At 40.7% G+C, this 22,089-nt stretch overlaps 2 protein-coding genes across 3 annotated transcripts in view; both read left to right on the forward strand.

The window, feature by feature from the left end:
• Positions 1-10,577, forward strand: part of LOC135299065 (uncharacterized) — a 57,790-nt gene extending 47,213 nt beyond the window's left edge. Inside the window, exons 17-20 of one of the 2 annotated variants that reach the window (XM_064417439.1) lie at positions 1,165-1,248; positions 2,784-2,907; positions 7,685-7,775; positions 8,734-10,577. In XM_064417439.1, the coding sequence (XP_064273509.1) occupies positions 1,165-1,248; positions 2,784-2,907; positions 7,685-7,775; positions 8,734-8,808 (374 nt within the window). In that variant the 3' untranslated portion in view covers positions 8,809-10,577. Of the gene's footprint in view, positions 1-1,164; positions 1,249-1,859; positions 1,900-2,783; positions 2,908-7,684; positions 7,776-8,733 lie in introns of those variants that run through there. The other variant, XM_064417440.1, reaches the window with a different exon arrangement.
• Positions 10,578-14,511: 3,934 nt separating this feature from the next.
• Positions 14,512-21,232, forward strand: LRAT (lecithin retinol acyltransferase). The gene is made up of 2 exons (XM_064417443.1): positions 14,512-15,207; positions 15,690-21,232. Exons 1-2 carry the CDS (start codon positions 14,665-14,667, stop codon positions 15,840-15,842), a joined length of 696 nt encoding a protein of 231 aa, XP_064273513.1. The 5' UTR covers positions 14,512-14,664; the 3' UTR covers positions 15,843-21,232.
• Positions 21,233-22,089: the final 857 nt, after the last annotated feature.

Below are 22,089 nucleotides of genomic sequence, written 5' to 3' on the forward strand. Positions count from 1 at the left end.
AGGACTGGGGGATAGAAGTTTACTGTGAGTGAGGAGTGGAGGTTGGTCTGTTATTGACAGTGACATTGAAAAGCCAAGAAGTCCAGGAGAGTTTATACAGCTGTAGGAAAGTTGGATCAGAAGCAAAACTGACTGAAAATTACTTGATTCTTGCTGCCTAAAGCTTGGATTTAGCCCATGCTTCAAGTTTCAGTGTTATGCTGTGATGAATGAATAACTCAAACTCATTAGCAAAGTGCGTGCTTCGTCTCTTCACTTTAGAGAACAGGAGGTAGATGGTGACAGCCTACTACTCTCAGAATCAACAATTGCAAGAGGTCTGTGCTGTGTAACTTACCATCAAACCTCAGGTATATACTGTGTGAATCCCACAATATTAAATTTCTGGGTTTGGACAGGAGTGTATTTGCTTTTCGATACATAGATGGATAAAAATATTTAATATGAACTTTGTTCGGTGAAGTGCAACAACCTCCATGTTCCTTGAACAGCCAATACTCAGACATTGACAAGTTAGAAAATGAAGACTGGCTTCCTAGAAAGCATACATTTTCTTATATAATACTAAGATACTTACAAAACTAGTAACTTGAAAAAGAAATCTTAGGTTTCTTCTATACAGCTGGATAAGAAGCTGTATAGTGCAAATGCAAGTGAGAGATGCATTGTCTTGGAAAGAAATTTGTTACTCTTTTCTACAAGCATTAGCAGATAATTCTGTTAACGTCTGTTCAATCAGGACAGGAGCAACTGCAGGTATTTTCCACCTGCACTGGACGAAGGGATCTGTGTGTTAAGGGGACAAAAGTTACTGGCTAGTAAAGAAAAGACAAGCAGCTGCTATCCCTCCTTCAGAGGTACTGCATTCCTAAGGCCAAGATGGAAGTCATGTTGAAGGGTCATGGAAGAGGGGATGTCTGGTACAGCATCTGGCTGTAAAAAAGTAGAAAGGATTTGGGAGATAGAGCAGGAGGAATCAACTTCCTAATATTGGCCCCCCGGTCTTGCCTCTTTTTCTCTAGGTGCTCCTGTGAGAAGGATTGGAAATGTTTTCAGAGTACTGCAAACAATGCAAAAAACATGCACTTAAACTGACATTTACTCCTTCAAAATATGCAATTATTTGTAGAACCTTTAAAATTAATTCATTTTTATGTTGTGCAGATCTGCCAAGTGGTCCACATACTTACCGTTTAGAAGATCTTGCCTATACTAGAAGTGGAGACAAAGGCAATTCTGCAAACATAGGTATTTTTCATTCTTTTGCTTTCTGAAATGATGTAACATTTTCACATAAGACTTACATACCAAGTGCTAGTCTTAATTTGTTTAAACATCACTTGACCTTTTTTATAATTGTGCTGAAACAAAAGAGAATACGTACTGAATATGGATTTTACTAATGAAATGTCTGTAGTTTTCTGATTAGCAGCTGTTGTAATCTGAGGTAGTAAGAAAAAATACTAGCATGTCATGCTAAAAAGAAAGGTTTTTGTCTAGGGTTGGAAAGTTGAGCTTCCAGAAGTTAAGAAATGTCTTTATAAGGTTTCTTTTACATATCGGTTGCTACTCCTTCATGTATGTATGTTACATAATATAATTTCTTGGTTGTCTGATCATGTATAATATTTTCATACATTAATTTTGTAACACGTCTATGGCTAAAACATTGACAGTATTAGGAAATACTAAAATTCGTTCTCATACGTACAAGAATGTTTTTATTATATTGCTAATGCAAATGGTATATTTCAGTATGCAGTCTCTTTGCATTGATTGTGCTGCTTCTTGCATTGTTTAATAATTCCTTCTATTCCTTACTTCTGCATGCAACAATTGGCTCTCTTACTTGTTGGAAGATGAGAGCGTGTGGTGTTCAAAGCTCAGTATGAATTAAAGGTGCGTTTGGGATTTGATTTGCTATTAGCTGCCATGCTAAAACTGAGGAATTTTGTTCATTTGTATTCAGGAATATAGTTTTCTTGTCCTTGTTTGTGAAACTAGTTTTTTTGGGTTGAAGAATGAAGCAATGTTGATTTTTTTTTTCCTTTTTTCCTTTTTTTCTTTTTCTTTCTCTGTGATTGACCACTGTTGCAGTGTAGCATTGCCAAATCATGAATGACATGTATGTAATAGACTGCTTCAGATACAAAGACACTGCTGCTTTTCTAAGGAACAACACTAACAACAACAAACTTAACCTCTAATTTAAGTCCAGATAGAAAAGTCCCAGTGATACAAAGTTGTTTTCCTGATCCTGCTCTGGAACTTCAGCTTCAGCATAAAATTAGCTGAAGCTTATAAAGCATATTTACAGCAATAAAAATGTAATTGTGAATTGTCATACTTACGTCAGAATCCCGTGCAAGAGGCGGGGCAAGGACCAAACCTTTGGTCACTGATCATTCCTTGTTGTGGTTAATTGTGATTACTTAGATATTTAAGTCTTGCAAACCACTTAAGGGAAGATAATTGCGTGTGGGTTGTTTGTTGTGACATTGTTGTTCTTTAGGTGTCTTTTCAGTGGCAGGGATTGTTTGCTGCAGAAAAAAATCCAGTGATCACTTAGTGGTAACTTAGTATTCTTTGGTGTCATGCTCCTCCCTACATCTGTACTGACAGAGGGAGAGCTGTCTGTTGTGTTTTTTATTCAGGAGCTCATTAAAGGGGATTCATATGTACAGTTTCAGTTAAGCAGAAGACCTCAAATTGGTTTTGAAAAGATAAATACAAATTGGTTTTAACAGTTCCTATTTCATCTAATGCCAGTTAATGCCTAACAGGTGTGATAGCACGGCATCCCCTCTACTATCCATACCTAAAGAAAACTTTAACTGCTCAAGCCCTGGAGAATTATTTTCAACACGTTTTAGAGCGTGAGAAACCAGAAGAAGAACTAGTAACAAGGTGAGTAGCTTGCTGCTCAGCCCACAGTTGTATGGTAGATACATGATGGTATCAGAAAATATCTTAAAATATGTTAGTATAAACATTGCAAACTTTTATGTATTTTCTTTGGGGTTTTTAATGTATCTTCCTTTGCCTTTCTAAATAACAGCTTGAGTATAGTCACTGAGAACATGAACTTGGGCCTCTCTTGAAGCTGGACAAAGGCCGTGAATCGGTTTAGCAAAGGCATTTAAATTCTCAGAATTAGCATAGTAGTGTTGGGGCTGTTCCTTTGTTTTGTTCCAGTACAGAATGTCTTTACCGACTAGAAATAGCTTCCAATGCCCTCTGAGAAATTTATCTTTCCACTGGTTTTACACCATTTGGGAACTGCAGAAGCCTTAGTAACTGAAGCTTCCCAAGCCTCTGAGCCAGTGCTGAACTGAGAGTTAGAAATCTGTAAAACACTACATGAAAGACATTCACACATAGCCTGGAGCCCAAACTTACCTCATGATCCATTAGAAATGGGCCTCATACTGTCCCTGTTTCTGCAAAGCATTTTAATATTTATGAAGTTCATGCACTTTAGATAAAGTATTCCTTGTAGTACTTCACTCTCACCCACTTTTGTGCCATATATACCAAGACAGAATTTAAAGAAAAAACATAGCTAATTTCTCTTAAAATCTGAATGAGACACCAATGCATCCTAAGCAGGACACTTTTGTGGGATACTCACCTACTAAAGAATATCCTCTGCCAGCAGACAGCATACATTACATTGTTATTTCTGTGGTATGGCTGATGCTCAGGGCCCTTCCTGGGGACTGAATGAAACATACACTGCTCTTGTTGTAGCATGAGGTAATGAACCTCACTCTCCTAAGGATATCCAGTAAAACAGTCAACAGATTTTTATCTCTGAAAACAAGTAAAAGCTGAATACTGCCACAAAACATTGTCCTCTAAAACATGTTTTGATACAAAGTCAGTTATGCTGCACATGAGATTTTGCTAAAATCCTTTATGTATTTCCATGGGTAGTGGATAAACTGTTGGCTGTCTTTTTGTTGAGAAAGCTTGAGTCAGAAAGGTACAGCTCAAAGCTCAGAGAGAGCTTGGAGTTATTTTAACCCCTGATCTTTGAATTGTAAGTGCTGGTTTTGTCTTCATAAGCAGCTCAGTGCAGATCTCACCCACTGTTTCATAAGTGCTAACAAATCTATATATCTAATAAATTGTGATACTAAGAATTGTAATTGAATTTCCTCGGAAACAGAGCAGAGATGAGAAGAAATAACAATGTTATTCCTCCTAATGATAGTTCTAGAAATGGATTCATTGTCATTGCTTAATGCTGTTTATGTTCATAAATAAAAGTTGCTCTGTTTGGATGTAGCCAAATTAATTTGATTAATTAGATTATCTATTTGTGGTTTTGGCTTCCTTTAATGATGTGATAATGGAGCTCTGTGAGTGAATTGGAAAGCTACTGGGGAAAAAGAATAAAACCTTTTGTGGAAATATTTAGGATTATAAGGATTATGCTCATGTGCTTCAGATTGTGTAGTTTCGTTTTTAATTACTTGTTTATTTTTTAGTTTTAACTGTCATTAAAAAAGCAGTTGTCTTACTTCTGATTTTCCTTCATTTCCTTTATTTAAATAGTGAGTAGTTAAAAACTGTGTATTAGTTTTGCTACTGTAAGCATACCAACCATGGCTCTTACTCACTACAGATCAGTCTGTTAACTAGCTGCCTTTCATGCTTTCTCACTAGAGGCATTAAACATGTGTACTAAACAGAGAAAAGGTAGGATTATTTTGGTAGAGGACGCCAAAAATTAATGAATTTCCAAATCTGCAGGTAAAATAATAGAAAAAGATGGTCTTTCAATCCTCAGATGATTGCTTCCCAGAGTAGAGTGCTGGAGTACATTCTTAACAGATCCAAGTCTCTTAAGATGCAGAACAAGAAACTTTCAGTGCAGTGGTACTAGGTCAGTCATTTAAGGACAGTAAAACTATCCTGTAAGATTTTACTGTTTTCATTTTCTGAAATGTGGTATATGTAATGTTTTGGGAACATTTCAATGCTCAGAAATACTAAAAATTGACAGCTGATTTCTTCCTATGTGATGTTGTCACCAAGAGCTGAAGAACAAGAAATGTGGATGCTGATCCTTCTAGATTTTTTTTACATACATTTGTTAGGAAAAATATTTATTTCTCTACAGTATATCTTATATGCAAACACTTTAAGCCTATGGACTTGGCTCCTGCTTTCCTGTGATGAAAGGAATCTTGTCTTTTCCTTGATTTAAATGCATTAAATAATTTTATGTCATTATCATGTCCATGCTTTTTAATGGGAGATTCACCAGAAGACCTTACTTCTCTGAGTATTATGTACAGCACTTTATTTAAAGTAGTGAAGCAGGCACTCAGTTTTGCATAGGTATAGGAATTCAGCTAGCACAGTGAATACTCCTTGTCTTACTGGTTTTTGTCACAGATACAGTATTCTTTGAAAGGTTTATTTGTTTTCTGTGTTTTTTAAAAGCAGCTCTTAAAACATTTAATTAAGTGGTACAATTAGATATTTTTGTTCCTTTGGATCTCAGTTAATTAAGCTTAAATTGTTTAATTATGCTAAGTAAATGCCTGCCAGCATTTTGGTCAATGTATTGTTGCTGCTTAAGACTATTATAATCGTGACAGTGGTTTTTCTTCCTTTTATTGCACAAGTTTATTTTCTTTGTGGAAATATTTTGGATGCTCAGATGCTACAGACAAGCCTTAAAATAGTGAAGATGCTGGCCATCATATATCATTTTGTTACAGTGTTCCAAATTAAGATCTGTTGCTTGTATTATATATTTTCTATGCCAAAATTACTGCAGAAAGTGAAATTAAATTCTTTCACTTACTTGTTTCTGCATTTATATGCTCTTCAGTTTCCCTCCTGATTTGTTTTTCGTGACTGATTTTCATGACACTTCGAGAGATGAGATATTGGGAATCAAAATTCCATCAGTCTAGGTCTTGAGAAGACCTCTTCCAGTTGTGAATTCTTTGCTACTTGAAAATCTTTGCCAGCTTTTCAGAGTAACATTCATAGTGTAGTGCTTTGCTTTGGTAGATCTCTTGCTTTCATGGTATGTGGTGACTGGAAATTTTTATTTCGTTTTTCAGAAAATTTGGTGGGGTTGTGATATATAGTTGATTATGGTATTAAATTTAGTAAATTAGGTAGGTAGCTTATTGTAGAATTGCTTTATTCTTCATATTTGTGTTGTCTAATAGACCACTGATGGATTAGTCTGCTTTTCCTGCCTTCCCAGTGGATTTGGCTTCAAGCATTATAATGGTGCCTGTCAACTAATTTTTGAGAAAGGGTAACAGAATGCCGACACCAATTTTTTTTTCTTAATAAAAACTAGTAGTACTAATACTAAAGTAGAGTGCAGTAATGAAAAAGTTGAAGGAACTTACTAAAACTTTTTGCCTGGGAGACAGACACGAACACTCCAATGACTTCTTGCTTTCTAGAACAAGAACTGAAGTGATTGCCACACTGCTCAGCAGAATCATCTCTTTCCACAAGAGGTTTAGGTCATATGCCCAAGATAAAAGGGCAGACAGGACTGTGAGCACCAGCAACAGCCCTGGTTTTCACAGTGCTTAAAAGGAGGTGAAAGAGAAAACCTCAAAGTGACAAAATCATGAGTGGAAGAGCACTGCAAGAAATTGCACCTACATTAGGAGAAAGATTTAAAGAATCTGTCCCAAACAGATGAAGATCGGGTAGGTGACTAAAAAATAAGTGATGTTGGAGGAAGGAGGATTTAAATTGGGTATCATCTTTCTCTGTTGATTCCTCATGGCTTGATGATGTTCTGATTTAAATTCTTTCCTATGGAATGAAAGCAAAGCTATCAGGTATTTAGATAAAGAAAATATTGGAGGAAAGCAAAACCAAAAAACACCAACAATAGAAAGAAGATAGCAAAACACTGTAAGGAGAGACAAATGGAAATATACTGTAGTCCTATTTATGGAATATGAAACAATAGGAAACCACAGAGCCATTTGCCAAACTGCTACAGAAGTTTCCAAATTGGAACTGCACCAGTCAAAAGCAAGGATGGAAAAATGCTTACAGTGGCGATGGAACAGAAACACAGGTCTGTCACACTAAAATAAAGTTTTATCTGAACAAAGTACATGGCTCCAGGAAAGCTCTGAGTTGAATTTGCCATGAAGTTATCTGTTCATCCTAAGAGTTGATGTAGTAACTCATAGATCTTTCTCAGTAACGAAGAGGGTGTCTTTCCAATTAGCTGGCAGAATTTGTTAGCAAAAGTGAGTTCCAGGAGTTAAGTGATTGTACTTTTCAGTATCAGAACTAGGAGCTAATACAAATACTTTCTTTCGCCTATCATGTTATCTGAGTTCATATCAGATCTTGAACCTCTGGCTTGCAGATATGGACTTTAACTCACAGAAAGACAGACCTCTAGAAACAGCCCTATTAGAATTTGGTGATTTTTGAATATAGGAGAAAGATTACCAGCTTTAAAACTATTAAGGGCTGGTAATTTGGAGTAAGAGGAGGGAACAAGAAGGCAGGTAAGGCCTTGTGTTAATCTTGTTACCTTTTGGACTTTTGACTCAGCAGTGGGATGTGATCAGAAGCATGTAAATTTTGCATGCTGGTTTTTGTTTGATGTTCTCTACATGTGTTTCTTCCAAAATCTGCTGAGAAATAATGTGCAGTTTTTGTTTTACAGATACGAGTTACCAGGAATCTATGGATTAAATTTTGTTCTGAAGAATTCCCTTGGTGGTGGTGGTATAGCATCCCTAAGAAGTGACCCACAGGTATGTATCAAAGCAATCATTTTAATGTAGTCATCTTTTATGGGTCTCTTTAGAACCAGTTTTTGGACTGGAACTGTGAGGTTTGGGGTTTGACTCCACTTCCTTTTAATTTCCTATTAATAGATACTGTCTATATAATTTTGTAAGGTTTGAAAACAACATAGGAAAGTAGAAAGTGGATTTGGAATATTTGGTGAAAAAGATGTGTACTAATAGGATAGCACATTATAAAGAGCATTACTGATTTGAAGACTACCAGTTTTTTGATGCACCAGCAAAATTATCAGAAACTGATTTCAGAATTTAATATCAGAAACTTTTTTCTCATTTTAAAAAATGCAGATTTACTAGACAGTTCTGATTGTTTCCAATTATATACAGGAACCATGTTGTAGAACAACTCCTCATTTAGCCTATGCTATGCCTTCCATAGTTAAAATACTGATAAATTATGTATATAAACATGAAAAGCAGATGGATATGAGGTCTTTTGTGTTGATGATTTTATGTGAATCTGAAGTTAAGATCTTTTTTTGCAAACGTACAATCTGAGTATTAAATATATAAAACATCTAAACCTGAAGATGAGATCCTGAGCAATGCTGTGCCTTACACAGCTGTGCTCATGGGCTCAGAAATGCTCATGTGCATATAATCTCAGCATAGTCAAGAAGACTCCTCAAAAGTAAGGTGATGCTATGTATGAATACATAGAATTGAACCCCAAATTAATTGATTTTAGCACTAGGTGCCAAATAAATAGATTGAACAGTTGATAAACTGTTCAGTCTATTCAGATTTGGATGCTTGAAAACTCAAAAAACTTAGAATGAGTTCTAACCCTGATCATAGGAAAAACACTCACATGAAACCATTTGAAAAAAAAACCACCTTATTTTAAAAAGATGGTATATTTAGATAGTGAAATAAAATGTTGGTTTTGTTCTTTTTCTTACAGGGTAAAGCATTTGGACAGATGCTGTTGGATTTCCAGATTAAAAATGTTCCTGATTTAAAATCACTGATAGAATAACAGGTGTTTTATATATCTGCTTTGAACACTATGTGGTATAAATACGTGTTATAAACAAGAACTGGCTTCTTGAATGAGATTTTTTATAAGGTTAAAGAGAAGAAATTTGACAATTATTTCTCACAGGTTTAGCTATATGGCACAGATTGGCAAATGTTTTGAATAATACCAGACTAATAGCTTTGTCTGTGCCTGATAACATTCCTGTCTAGATAATACAGTGGATGAAGAATCAGTTTATTTCCTGAAAAATAGAATTAATCAAATTGCAACACAACATTTAATTATGAGACAAGGTAATCGTTATTTCAAGATGGAAATTACCTCCTGTTCCGTCCATCTCTCTTTTCCTTCTCTCATCCTTTATTTGAAAACCACCAGGACTGCTGTCCTGTCAGCTGTGTCTGTCTTGTGCACTGAGTGAGGCTGGGAAGGCAGCACTGCCTGGTACTGGGGAACAGTTTTCCCTGCTGGGCAATAAAGAAAAGTAATAATTGGTACTGTTATACAGTGACTGGTCATAAATGCTGACCTTTGGTGGTGATCCACCAAACTTGCAGCACTTTGTCTGGTTAATGACAGACTTTTTTATTACATTTTCCAATGTCTTTCACTAATTAATCCTTCAGTTGAAAGCACTGAGTAGTAGTAAATTGCAGATCTTAGTGTGGTAATAAATTTAAAGATGAGGAAAGGGGAATCTACCTGCTTAGTCCTTCTTGTGGTGGTGCACTCCTGGCAGAGGTGAAGCAGAGCTGGGTGGTTTTCTTCCAGGGCTATTAAATCCTTGATTTGTGCAGCAGAGTAATGCCTGGATTAAGTTTATTTGACTGTCATTTGCATTGCCCTTCCCACAAAAAGGTGTCTTCTGCTGTGAATAAAAACCCTGTTGAATGCAGTGTATTCTTTCTTCTGACTCCCAGTTATCACCTCTCCGTCTCCCTTCCTGCACAATATGATTAGCATGTTCAAATTGGGATACTTATGAACTTCATCTCATTAAGAAGAGACTTAAAAGTTTGTATCAAATTTCCTGGGACAATAGCAAGATGGAAATTCTGATAACTGTATTTTGTCTGCAGAAGCTGTAAAAATATTACTCCATATGTTCAGGCATTTTATATTCAGAAATTAATATTTTTGTTTATTTTGGGGAGATTGTAATAATTGTTTAGTACTGACAAAATGAGGCATTATTAACAGCAGACAAAGTTATGGAAATAACTACTTTTTTAATTGTCACCAAACCTATCTGTTAGTTCCTACATTTTCAGTGCTGGCTATCACTGTTATTAATTTGCTAGCCTCTTGCTTGCTAATGAGGACTATGCAGTGAATTGTTCCCATGTTTTCTGTGGTTTTTTTTATTTGAATTAAAGGCATCATAAATGAATGCTGTATCCATCTAAACAATTATTGCCTGAGCAAGTCATAGGTACTGTCCATGTGTACAACATGATTTGTCAGGTTGTAAAAAATAAGTCATTACTTCATTTCAGAAAAATAGCGAAGTTAATAACTTCAAAGGGAAAATGGCATGCAGGTTTTATTATGTTTACAGTTGTTGTTTGTTAGAAAACTCTCCTTAATAATTGGGAAGCCTACTGAGAGAAGTAAAAAAGAAAAAGTGGTAGAGCTCAGTAGCAAATGTACAAGGATAAAAAGGCTACAGTAAATTTTTTCAGTTTACTCAATATGCTGCTTAAGTGACTCTGGAAATGTGTATGCAATAAGTTTCTGAATAAAAGTGAACATTTATAAAATATAAATTTTAGTTGTTTATGTTGTTTGTTCTTCTGGAAGAGAGTGATACTTAGTTTACAGGTTCTTTGTTTGGAGTTGTTTCACTTGCCTGCGATTTCATGCATTGTCTTGCTGATTCCCTTCTTGGTTCAGATTTTTTCTGTTCTGTCCCTAGTCTTTGTTAAATGCAAAACCCAAAAAAGTAAATGATGCTGTTTGCTGGAGAGCTGGTCACTTACAGATCTGTAGTGGAAGCTGTAATTTACTGAAAGGAATGGTACAGTGATCAAATTGATTGGATATGGGAATACAAAGGTGTTATTTTTTATCTCTGGAGTAGCCCTTTTGGATGCTATTAAACCATCCTTCACAAACATGTTTTCTGTTCATTATTTCTTTCAGCAGACCAGCTTAAACCAAATGGCTTTGCTTTTCAGATACTCTTCTTGCAAATTATACCCTCCAAAAATCCCTATCCAAAGATGTTATTCTCCTTGAATGCCTTAACGTGTTGCGAATTCATGAAACTGTGCTTATTTCAGCAGTCCCAGATGATCTGAAAGTAAAGCTTGACTAATTGAGAGAGGTTTGGTAAACAAAGGTGAGCATGTATGCAGTCTGCATTGGTTTAACTTCAGTCAGTTAAAAAATTAATTTTGCCTGCTTGTTAAACCAGGTCTGTTCCTCATATAGGCAAGAGCATACCCTTCCAACTCCCCGCCTTTCCTGCCTTTTCCCTACTGTGTTAGCTGTGAGAGCAGGATGGAAATAGTAATGTCTAGTGCATAAAATAAGGTTCCTTCTAATACAGGAGTTTCAGTGTAATGGAAACTGGCTTACACCTCTTACTTAAGTTTTTGTACTTTGGCTCATCTGCACTCCTGAACAAAGGCTTCATTCTTACCTCTCACAGCTCGCTTACTGCATCTCAGCCTAACTCAAAAATAAAGCATGGGCTTTATCATTAAATTATTCCACGACACTTAACAGTCCAAACAAATACTTCCTCAATGTTTTTGGGTTTATATTTAATATTCCAGAGTGATTTTCCCACTTACATTTGTGTACTAAAGGTACAAAAGTCACCCAAGAAGATGTGCCAGTTTGTTTGGTGCACAATGTATATTTTTAGTTTTGCCATCTCCAGTAGAGATGTTTTTCCATTAAAGTACATGTTTTCTTCCCTCTTCCAGATGCAGAATTATGGTAAGTATACCTTACATTGCACTGCAGAAGTTTAACAGTAATAGAAGTGCAGCCCCTTGGGTTTGAAAGCAGAAAATATTGGGTTGCAGGTTGCTTTTCATGAATCTGAATGGTTTCATTCAGGAATTATGTTGATGTGTTGTATTAAGTGCTTTGCACACAGTAATGCTCACAACAGTTGCAAGGTAGTGGCGAAGCATTCATTACCTGGGTGGATTCCACAGACCCATCTGTTCTGTAATGCCTTTTGGGCTTGTTCGCTGGGGTTTCTGGCCTTGAGAGTGAGTGAGTGGTTGGGGGGAGGGAGAGAGGAAGCTCTTCAGTCCCTGAGGTATGAGGAAATTACACAGAAGTGTCACACCTTTCACCTTACTACTTTGAAACCTTCCTAGGCAGTAAGTAAGGCTTTGAGTCTCCTTCTCATTGAAGAAATTCCTCTTCTTCGGTTTCATCCTGGTTTCCTTTCTGGATTTACTTGAAATGGACCCTGGTGATTTTGGGATTAAAGTTAACAAGCATGAAGAAAGCAAACAAAGATTGCCTCCATGTGAAAGATCCCATTGGGAGGTGTCTGTATCTGCCAGGGAGTCCATTGAATTCCTCTACCTACCTTTGGACAGGGAAGCGAAATCTGAACTGCAGGACTGAAGCATCTCTACCACCTATTTCAGCAAAGGCCATTCAGACACTCCCTAGACAGCTTTAGGGAAGGGGAGAGGGGGAGTCTTGAGATGGCAGTGCAGGGCAGGAATGGTGCTTATCCACACAGGAGGGAAACAGGAACATTTCTGTGCCAGGGCTTTTGTGGAGTCTTAACATTCTGTGCCTCCAGCTCTGGACCACCTGCTGTGACCATCATGAAATGGGTGAGACCCTTTATGAGAAGGAGGTGTGTAAATTTCCCCTTATCCATTAAAAAAATGCACCAGTTAAAAATAAGTTCCTCGTTCTCCTCCCTCTACTTCTATTTACTTGTAGCAAAAGCCTCAAACCTTCCAAATACGTTTTTTTAACAGCTGGATTTGAAAATATGCTGGTTTAATTATACAATCATATGTGTCTGGTGGCTAATCCACAGGGTTCCTGTACAAGCATCATAAGCTACATCTAAAAGGTATTTTCTCTTTTGTAAGTGATGTGATTTGAAGTAGGGGTCTTGAGAGGGGTAAGCTTCTGTTGCATAAAAATTTGGCTGAGACTCCAGAGAAAATCCCAAAGGCCTGACCACTCTGTTAGTGCTGGGGCTCTGGCCTGTAATCAACAAGTGAACAAGAGGTTATGGGGGCCTCTTTCTTTACAGATGAAGCAAGGTGAGGGTAGTCTTAGCTTCCCAGGAAGCTGCTCTCTGCTCCAAGCAGGAGGAAACAGAAGGGTACCAGCCATTGTCTTTTGCTGACAAGTAGTGAGGTGACCACCTCTCCTGTAATATTTTTTACTGAGGAAGTGGGACAACTTGCTTTCATGTTTACATTGCTTTCATCAATAAGCTTTCATGTTTACAAGATCCTGAACCTGGGTTCAGAATCTGTGAGGGTAGAAGGTTCTCACCTGCTGGGTCCTTTGCATGCCCTTTGCCTTCCGAATCATACCAGAGTTGTTTGCTAATAATGGCAAGAAAAGGGATAGTGAACATTTTCTCTTTTTTGCTGGTGTGACCAAAGGGATTCTACAGCTCTGGGGTGGTCTAGAGGTCTCATTCGTGTTCCATAGAGTTTAAAGTGACTGAGGAGAGAAAAATAACCTACTGTTTCAACGCGGTTTGCCTGTGGAGAGCTGCCAAGCTGTTACACACCATCGCTTCTCTTCCCGCTTCCCCGTTTTGTATTTGGCATCCTGAGGTTGCCGTGTTTGCCCGAGTTTAAAGGAAGATGCTCCACCAAACTTCTCTAGCATTCTTACACGCATATCCCTTCCTTCTTCCCCCTCCCTCCCCCGTTCCACGTTTCTCAGAGGCGAAAGCTCCCCCCTGCAGCCGGAGCGACAGCTCCGGGCCGGAGCGGCTGCGGCACGAACAAAGATCCGTGGCAGCGGCCCGGGACACTCGGTGAAAGGCTGCAGCCATGGCCACCTCCCCTGCCACTCTCCGCGCCCTGTCATCTTCCAGGTAAAATGAATGTCTGTGCCATCCATCATCCCGCCATCCCCGAGGGGGCGGGATCCTGCTTGGTTACTGAAACTTCCGAGCCCCGATCGGGCGGCATTGTTGACCTGACAGGACTGCTCCTTTGTGGGCTCCGTTGCCAGGATTTAGCTATTTGCATAATGGATTAGCATGAAACTGTACGCACGGGAATGCCGCTCCGCCGTTTCCCACTCTTTCTTAGCTGGCGGACCTTTGGGGCGAGTTAATTTATAAATGTGACTTGCCGCTATCGCTCGGAGACCTCTTTCCTTTCAGGGGGTACAGACGCTCCCTCCCCTGTCCCGCCGCCGTGCGAGCACCGTGGCAGCCCGCCCGGCCCCCCGATCCCATCCGCCCGCGCTTGGCCCCGCGCCTGCCGGGGCTGGGCACCCGGAGCCCCTCAGGTCCCGCCGGCGGGGGAAGGTGCACGAAGCGACTGTGGCCCCTGCTCTCCCCGGGGCGGTGAAGGGCTTTACTCGCACTTTTCCGTGCACTTCTACCTGGGCAGCGCGGGCGGTAGACGGGGCGGAGCTGCGGGCGGCTCCCGGCGGCGGGCACCACGCCATCGCAAGGGCCGAGCCGCGGCCGGACCGAGGGACGCCGGGCCGGCTGAGGGTGCCCGCCGCGCCCCCGGTAAAGCCCGGCCGGCCCTCGGGGCGGGCGCTCCCGCACGCCCCTCACCCGGTGGGCCGGCCCCGGTGCCCGCCCCGCCCCGCCGGTAGCCTAGAAAAGCGGTGCCGGGGGCCAGGAGCTGCTCGGAGGCGCCGAGGGTTTCCCCGCCGACCATGAAGAACCCGGTGCCACAGGCGGCCTCGCTGCTGCTGGAGAAGCTGATGCTCCTCGTCCACATCCGGCCATTGCCAGCGGGCTCCGCCGGGGAAACGCCACCGCCTGCACCCGGCTACTACGACACCAGCTGCTTCAAGCGAGGAGACCTGCTGGAGGTGCCCCGCACCCTCTTCATCCACTTCGGCATTTACCTGGGCGAGAACCGCGTCGCCCACTTGATGCCCGACATCCTGCCCTCCATCACCGGCGACCGTCGGCAGATCCAGCAGGTGGTGACCAACAAGCGGCTTATCCTGGGCGTCATCGCCAGGACGGCCAGCGTCCGGGTGGACACGGTGGAGGACTTCGCCTACGGCGGCAGCATCCTGGTCAACCACATGGACCGGCTCTTCGAGGACCAGGTGCTGGGCAGCGAGGAGGCGGCCCGCCGGGCAGAGAAGCTGGTGGGCGCCACGGCCTACAGCCTGCTCTGGAACAACTGCGAGCACTTCGTCACCTACTGCCGATACGGAGCCCCCGTCAGCTTCCAGACCGACAAGGTACGGCCCGGCCAGCGGCGGCGCTGCCCTTCCCGCGGCGGGCCCGCTCCCCGGGCTGGGCCGGCCGCCGCCGCGGGCCCGGGCGGGGTGCCGGTACCGCCGCCGGCCCGGCCGCCGCTCACGCCGCTCTCCCCGCAGCGGGCAGTGCCGCCGGCGCGGAGCTGCTCGGGACGGCGGCGAACCTGGCCTCAGCTGGCTTCAAGAGGCGAGGAAAGCGAAGCTGAATTAGTAGAACAATTAATACGCTTCTAAAATGCTCTGAAGCGACAGGTTCTAGCCGGAGTCACAGGCAGTACCGGGGCTGATGGCTGGGGGTGATGCGGTGCCAGTCCAGCTCTTCCCTCTTCCCCTCCCTCCGGGGAGCCTGTGTGAGAGCTGAGGCAGCAACCGCTGCTCTGTCCCGAGAGTGGGTATCGCCAGCTCTGCAGCCAAAGCTTTCCTCTTTAAATCTCATCTTTTGCACCTTTTTTTTTTTTTTCCAGTTCTGTGAGACTGTGAAGATGATTATTCGGGACCAGAGGAGCGTCCTCGCCTCGGTGCTTGTGGGACTAGCATCTATAGTGTGCCTAGGTGTGGCACCCTCCACCACACTCCCCACCATCTTCATTCCCTTCTTTCTGTGGATGGCTGGCTAAGAGCCTTCCTGGAGTCTTCCATCCAGCGTCTGTATATAGGATGTATACTACTGTATTTATGAAAGCATACATTACTCACTGGCATCATGTAAAGTTTCTTAACTTTGTGCACCATTTTAAAATGCAACTTTGTCTAGAACACAGTGCACAAGGCATAGCTTACTGTGTAAGCCAAATAACAGATTTCCTGAAAATCTTGGTATATTTTAACACACCTTTAAATCATGGAAAAAGTAGGGTTGCGATGCAGTTCTGCTCCTTATCTTTAGCCAAAAATTATTCTAATAATATCCTTCATGTTCTTCAGTTGTTTAGCTGCATAGCTGGGTGCCATAACTATTAATAAAAATGAATGATGGAGTTCCACAAAGTGATGAAAATGGAGAACAAACTGCTTACTTCTTCCTTTATAGATACAGTGTATATTCAGAAATTACTGTCTCCGTTCCGAAAATACTCCTTGGTGGAAATGCAAGTACATTGACTCTCTTCTGAGAGCAAAGAAGAAAAACCAACACTGAGCTGGGTGCTGTGGGAGCACATTTGGCCAGACCAGCTAAAGTAGTTTCTCTTTTGGGAAATGTTCAGAAATTTGTCATTTGCATTAATTGTGTAAACACTTGCTACCTTACTGAACAACTTTTTAATTGGGTTAGTGATAAGGAAGGATGGCAATTCCTCACCAGTTTCCTTGCCAGTGATAGTGTCTAATATGGCTAATATAAACGGCTACAGAGGGATTTAGGAGTTTTAGGAAGAAATTTGCTTGCTTTATGTCAACTAGTGATGTACAGATGTTGGGACATTTCCAGCATTCCAGGGCATGTGGCAGGGAGGAGGAAGACAGTTTAATTCCTACCATTCCTCAGCAGTGGAACCTGTGTAGGTGCTGTAAAGTATCAGGGATCATTGAAGCAGTTTCTATGGTGACTATATTGTCATTTTGGATATTGCCTTAAAACACTTTCTCAGTGAAAGACAACATGTCTTCCTAGACTCATCTCTTGTAAGTATTCACTTTCAAGCCAGTAGCTGGTGCTAGAAACGTTTTATCTTCAATGCTGAGGCCTTTCAGTTTATCAAGAATGTGTAAAGTTGGATTTGAAATCAAGTTCATGTAAGCAATTATTTAAATGCTAAAAACTTTTGCTATTTTTTTCTTAGTGAGGTCTTTTATGTATGCAGAGAAATTGTTCAGCTCCTGGCATGCCTTGTGTGCATACATGTTCACATGCTGTGCTTGCCTTCCTTTCTAGTTAGAGGTCAGTATGATGGTGTCTTCACCAAGGACTCAACCTCAGATTTACTTCTACTAATGGTGTGCAGTGTCCTGTCATCAACTCTGTTGCTGAAATGGCCACTTGCCCATTTTTTAGAGAGACTCCTTTTAACTATAAACCCCTTCCTCCTTCCCCTAGACTTTACAGATGCTTGAAGGTTGGATTTTTAGAACTGAGAGTCTACTTAGCTACCCTCTAATTGTCATCTTCTGGCTGCTCCACCATAACCGACGAAGAATGTAAAGACTGGGGTGAAATTCCAGCTCATAGGAAATAGCAGCATGACTCCTGCTGCCATCAAATAGGGGATTTCAGCCCAGCTTTCACATGTTCAGTTGGCAGCCCAGCTCTGAGCAGCTGGATATCAATTACTGCTGGATCCTTGTAAACAACTTCTATTCTGCTTTGAAAGATTGCAATGCTCAGTGTAACTGTTTCTGGTAAACTTTTGAAATTAAGGTGTTTTTTAATTAACATGAGTTACTTTTTCATAGTGTATGCATTAGTAATATTTACATAAACTCCAATGTGTTTTTTTTAACTTGCTGTGAATAAGGCATGAGCTGTAGTCATAACTGTAATTATATAAATTTTATTCATTTAAAAATGTCTACTGACCTCTTGTAATTGAGTATAATGCTGTAGCATTACTCTAAGATGTCCCAGTAGGGCACTGAACAAGCCATTAACATGCAGTTACATGGTGTCTGATTACAGGTGGGCTTTTCTTTTACCTTTTATTTAATTGGGATTTATAAGAATTCCAGTAATTCTTACAATCCACATATACAATAAACAACGGGGTCATGACCAGTAACTCTATCACGTGTGGGACTCTTGGAAGGCAGAGAAATGTTCCTGCTCTAGCTTTGGTATCAAAGGACCTGTGCTCCTGCACTGCTAACAGTGTTGAGCAAAAAACATCCAGACTGACTAAACTGGGATTTTCTCATAGGTGTCTATGAAAGAAATGAAAGCAGTTTCTTGCAGGCTTTCAGATATATTAGTTGAGAATTTTCCTTCAGCATATAAAGTTTTAAACTTACGAAATGCTATTAAATGGTCTAGAATGCCTTGCTGCATCCTTTCATCCAAGACGAGTAATAATGGCATAGGAGCAGAAATTCAGCTGTATGTTGAGGCATTTTTCCTACCAGCTGTAGTTCTAGCAAAGATCTGGAAATTTTGTTAAAGTCAGGCATGAGTCAAATCAGTCATATTCTGAGGAGAAAAACAAGACTAGCAGGCATGAATTTTTGTGTTCAGCTCAGCGGGTGGTGTTTGTGCTCTGAAATATTTTGGTAAATGTCAGTGTCAACTTTTTTTTCTGTAATTACTTGAGTAAAAATAAGCACTAGCTGGAGCACTGCATTTCAGACTTGAGCTCAACTGTGATGCCATTGAAATAAAGGAGCTAGCTATAATAAGAAAAACACAGAAAACTGTGGAGCAGTTCAGCTGTTGGGGAAATGTGTGTGCTTAGAAGTGAAATTGTTCATCGGTAACTGTAAGTGATGGTGATGGGGAGTGTAAATCCAGAGCCACAGCTCATTATAGTGGGGACTGTTTTGAAAAGCTGTGTGGTTAAACCAGAATACGTAATGAAGGAGTATAAGGAGTGAAGGAGTATTTCCGTGCCACTGGAAAAGGCAAGTAGTGGAGACATCAGGTTTAAAGGATAGATGTTTCACTTCAGGCTTTCCAAGGAAAACAAAAATAAAATGAGTAAGGTTCAAAATGTTTTTAGAAAACCCTTGTTTAAAAGAAATGAACAAAAAAGGTAAGTTACTAAAGGAAGACATTAGAACAGTGTGCTTTCTGGTTTTCTGCTTGTATTTATTTTAGTTTGGAACATAAATGATTACTCATTCTGTGGTGAATAGTCGTCTGCTGCTTGATTTTACTCTCCATTCTTCTGTGCTGAAGGAGAATGCTACATATAAATACTGTTGAGGCTTTTAATGAAAACAAAATCATACTAATACTTGTTAAAGGCTGAGGGGGTAGGGAAGAGGGAATTAAACTTGTGTGTGACTTGAGATCATCCAGACAGGTTTTAGAATGCAAAATGTAGCAACAAGAAACATTAGAACTGTGATCTCTAGAAATTATTTGGTGCTGTATTATTTGTTGCATGTTCTCACATTAAATAAAGCATCACACACCACTGGATGATACAGAACTGTGTTAGACAGTCGTTAGCATCTCCTTTATCCACTGAAATTAAAGTTTTCGGGTGACTTGGAGCATTTCCTCATTATGCTTTGTAACAGCTTTGGACTTGATTCATCTGAGTACTTAGCTGTCATGAATGAGCTTTCCAATGAGAAGTGAAGACAGAAACGCTTAGTAGTTTTGAAGCTCTTTGCTGTAGTGCATTCCAGTTTCTTGTCAGCCTTACAAAAATCTTTCAGAGCATTGTGCTGGTAGAATAAACAATCTCCTCTCCTGCAGGAATGGAACACTAAAAGTATTTGAAGGCTTTTTAAGGCGTAATTTCTTTAAAAAAAATTCTGTTGTGTTCTGTGATGTAGCTTCAGGTCTGAAGTCAAGGGAACATTTAGGATACCGTCCTGAGTGCTCAGAGACTGTGAGAGAAGTGGGGCAAGTGGGGAGACCATTAGGAGGCTAAATCAGAATTACATTGATTCCAGTAGCACAGTTCTGTCTGTCACAAAACTGGGGATTTGGAGTTACTGTTTCTGTGTCTTACAGGACAGAAAACTTTCTGCAAGATTTTCTGTAGCTTTTTTAGGTTTTCCCTTTTTATAAGAGAACTTTGTTTAGTCGTGTGGCTTTGTTTCAGAAGTTGCCTCTTCTGTATTGTGTGTCTGTAAACTGCAAAACTGTTGTTGGCTGCTCTGTGCTAGTGTGATTCGGAGCAAATCAGCTGCACAGTCCCCTACAACTATATCACAACACCTACATCTAGGTGCTTGGTCTGAACAAAGCAGTGGGAATGTGACAGGAAGATAATGAAGGTTTATTTTACTTGCAAGGGCAGGGCATATTAAGTGTGGTGAATGCAGAAGTCTGTGCCTGGAGACTCAGATGCAGGACACAGTGTTGCATCTGCCTTCCTGTGCCCAGCTGGAGTTTAGGACGCTTGCAGTGGAGTTGCATGTTAGCACAAAGATTAAAAGAATTAACTTGCCTTCCCTTAAATTGAAGTATGCTGTCAATGCCACAGGCTGTAATCTAACCTAGTAAATAAAATGACTGGTGGTCCATCTTCTGACTGTGGTGGTACACTGTGACTCGTGTGTGTAGCTGGACTTCTCCACTGTTTCACCTCTACTGGCTGTGAGTAGCTCTCCCTGGCCTGCCTTGAGCAGCCCTCCCTTGACCATGCCTTAGCATGCTCCAAGAGAGCACCAGTTGCCAAGTGCTGCAGATGGAATCATGCAAACATGGATGTCCGTGTACAAATGTGCAAACCTATTTTGCAACATCGTTTAGCTGATAACCCTGGCCAGAATTTTAAGGTAGGGATCCCCATTTGTTACCCAAAACCTTGAGCCTCTTCCTGACTGAGCAGCACTTTCAATGGAAACAGCAATACCAATTTACAAAGAGTAGAAAAAAATGTGATGGTTACAGCATTTCTGGGGATTTGGGAGACTTGTTCCTAGGATCTTCTCAGTCCATCCTGCAGGAGTTCACAAGAAACTCCTGTTTCTTGTGGATAAAGCTATGGGGTGGCTACCCTTCACTCTTTTTATTTTTAGTCTCATTGTTAGAACAGTGATTGTTGATTTTTTTTCTTTCTTTAATCAACTCAGGCAACACCTGTGACTTTGAGTTAGAAGGGCAAAATGGTTCTCTGTCCACTCTGTGTTGGAACAGGCTCCTTTGGGATCTCCAAAGGAGGGTGTCACTTCTCATGGTCTATTGGCCCCTGTGACGTTCACAACAGATCTCTAGATGCAGAAACTGCTAAGACTGGGACATTTCTGGAAGTAATTCATAAAATTTTCAGGTAGAAATAAGGGAGAGTCTATTATGTTTGATCAGAGGTCTGCTTCTTTACTGCATTGTTGCTTTCATTGTAACAAATACTTTTAATTAAAGCAGATAACCTGCTGTACCTCCCAGAGTATTGGCTACAGTGTCTCTTTTTTAACTCTTTCCTATTTCTATAACCATGACAATAATCGTCTCTTTGATTTCTGGCTGCTTCCAGGACTTGGTTAATATTTACATAAGGTTGTAGGGTTTTTTGCATTGGATATACCCAATAAATAAAATGCATGGTTCCTCCCCAGAAGGCATTTTCTCTGCTTGTGAAACCAGAGTTTGTGAGGCTAAGAAGGCATACTACAGCAAGTAATGAAGAATATATTCAAATGAAAGGTAGTGCTGTGCTTAACTTGCCAAGCCACCTTATGTTCTGTTTGTGCATAGGCTGAGATTTGCACCCATGTTGCTTGTAGTTTTGCAGAGAGTACCTGCACGTTGCCATTTAGTACTGCACATAAACAGAGGGACGGGTGGGTCTGCTACTCCTACACAGAAGGAAAAAAATAGTAATTAGTTCCAATCAAAAGTGAAGAAATGTGGATGTGAAGATAATGAGGAGTTTCCTGCACTCCTGCTGGAAATATTAGGGTTAGATACTAAACAGAGTAACTTGCCATTTATAGTTGCAGACTGGATTGTAGGTAGCTCCAAGTGAATATCCAGGAGAAGGGAGGCACCTGCTTCATTTAGTGTCTAAATGACATGATAATGCACTGTGTAAGTAGCCTGGAGCCAAGGATGACTTGGTTGCCTCCAGAACCAGAAACAGCATGGCTGTGAAAAAAGGAGTAGTGCATTTAGCCCTAGGGGGAGGTGGCTGTTCAGTACAGCACCATCTATCCCAGCTGTCTCTTTTGGCATGTGAACAGATAACTTTGATGACCCTGTCCTGTCATACCTGCTCATCCAAAGCAAGAGATCTGAATCACGCAGATACACTTCAGACT

This window comes from Passer domesticus, chromosome 4 (assembly GCF_036417665.1).
Source record: "Passer domesticus isolate bPasDom1 chromosome 4, bPasDom1.hap1, whole genome shotgun sequence".
In the NCBI taxonomy this organism is placed as follows: Eukaryota; Metazoa; Chordata; class Aves; order Passeriformes; family Passeridae; genus Passer; species Passer domesticus.

Bases quoted from the DNA above. Each gene is read 5' to 3' on its own strand.
- LRAT (XM_064417443.1), top strand. From the start codon at position 14,665: ATGAAGAACCCGGTGCCACAGGCGGCCTCGCTGCTGCTGGAGAAGCTG. The intron at 15,208-15,689 runs GTACGGCCCGGC...TTTTTTTTCCAG, and splicing joins TCAGCTTCCAGACCGACAAG to TTCTGTGAGACTGTGAAGAT.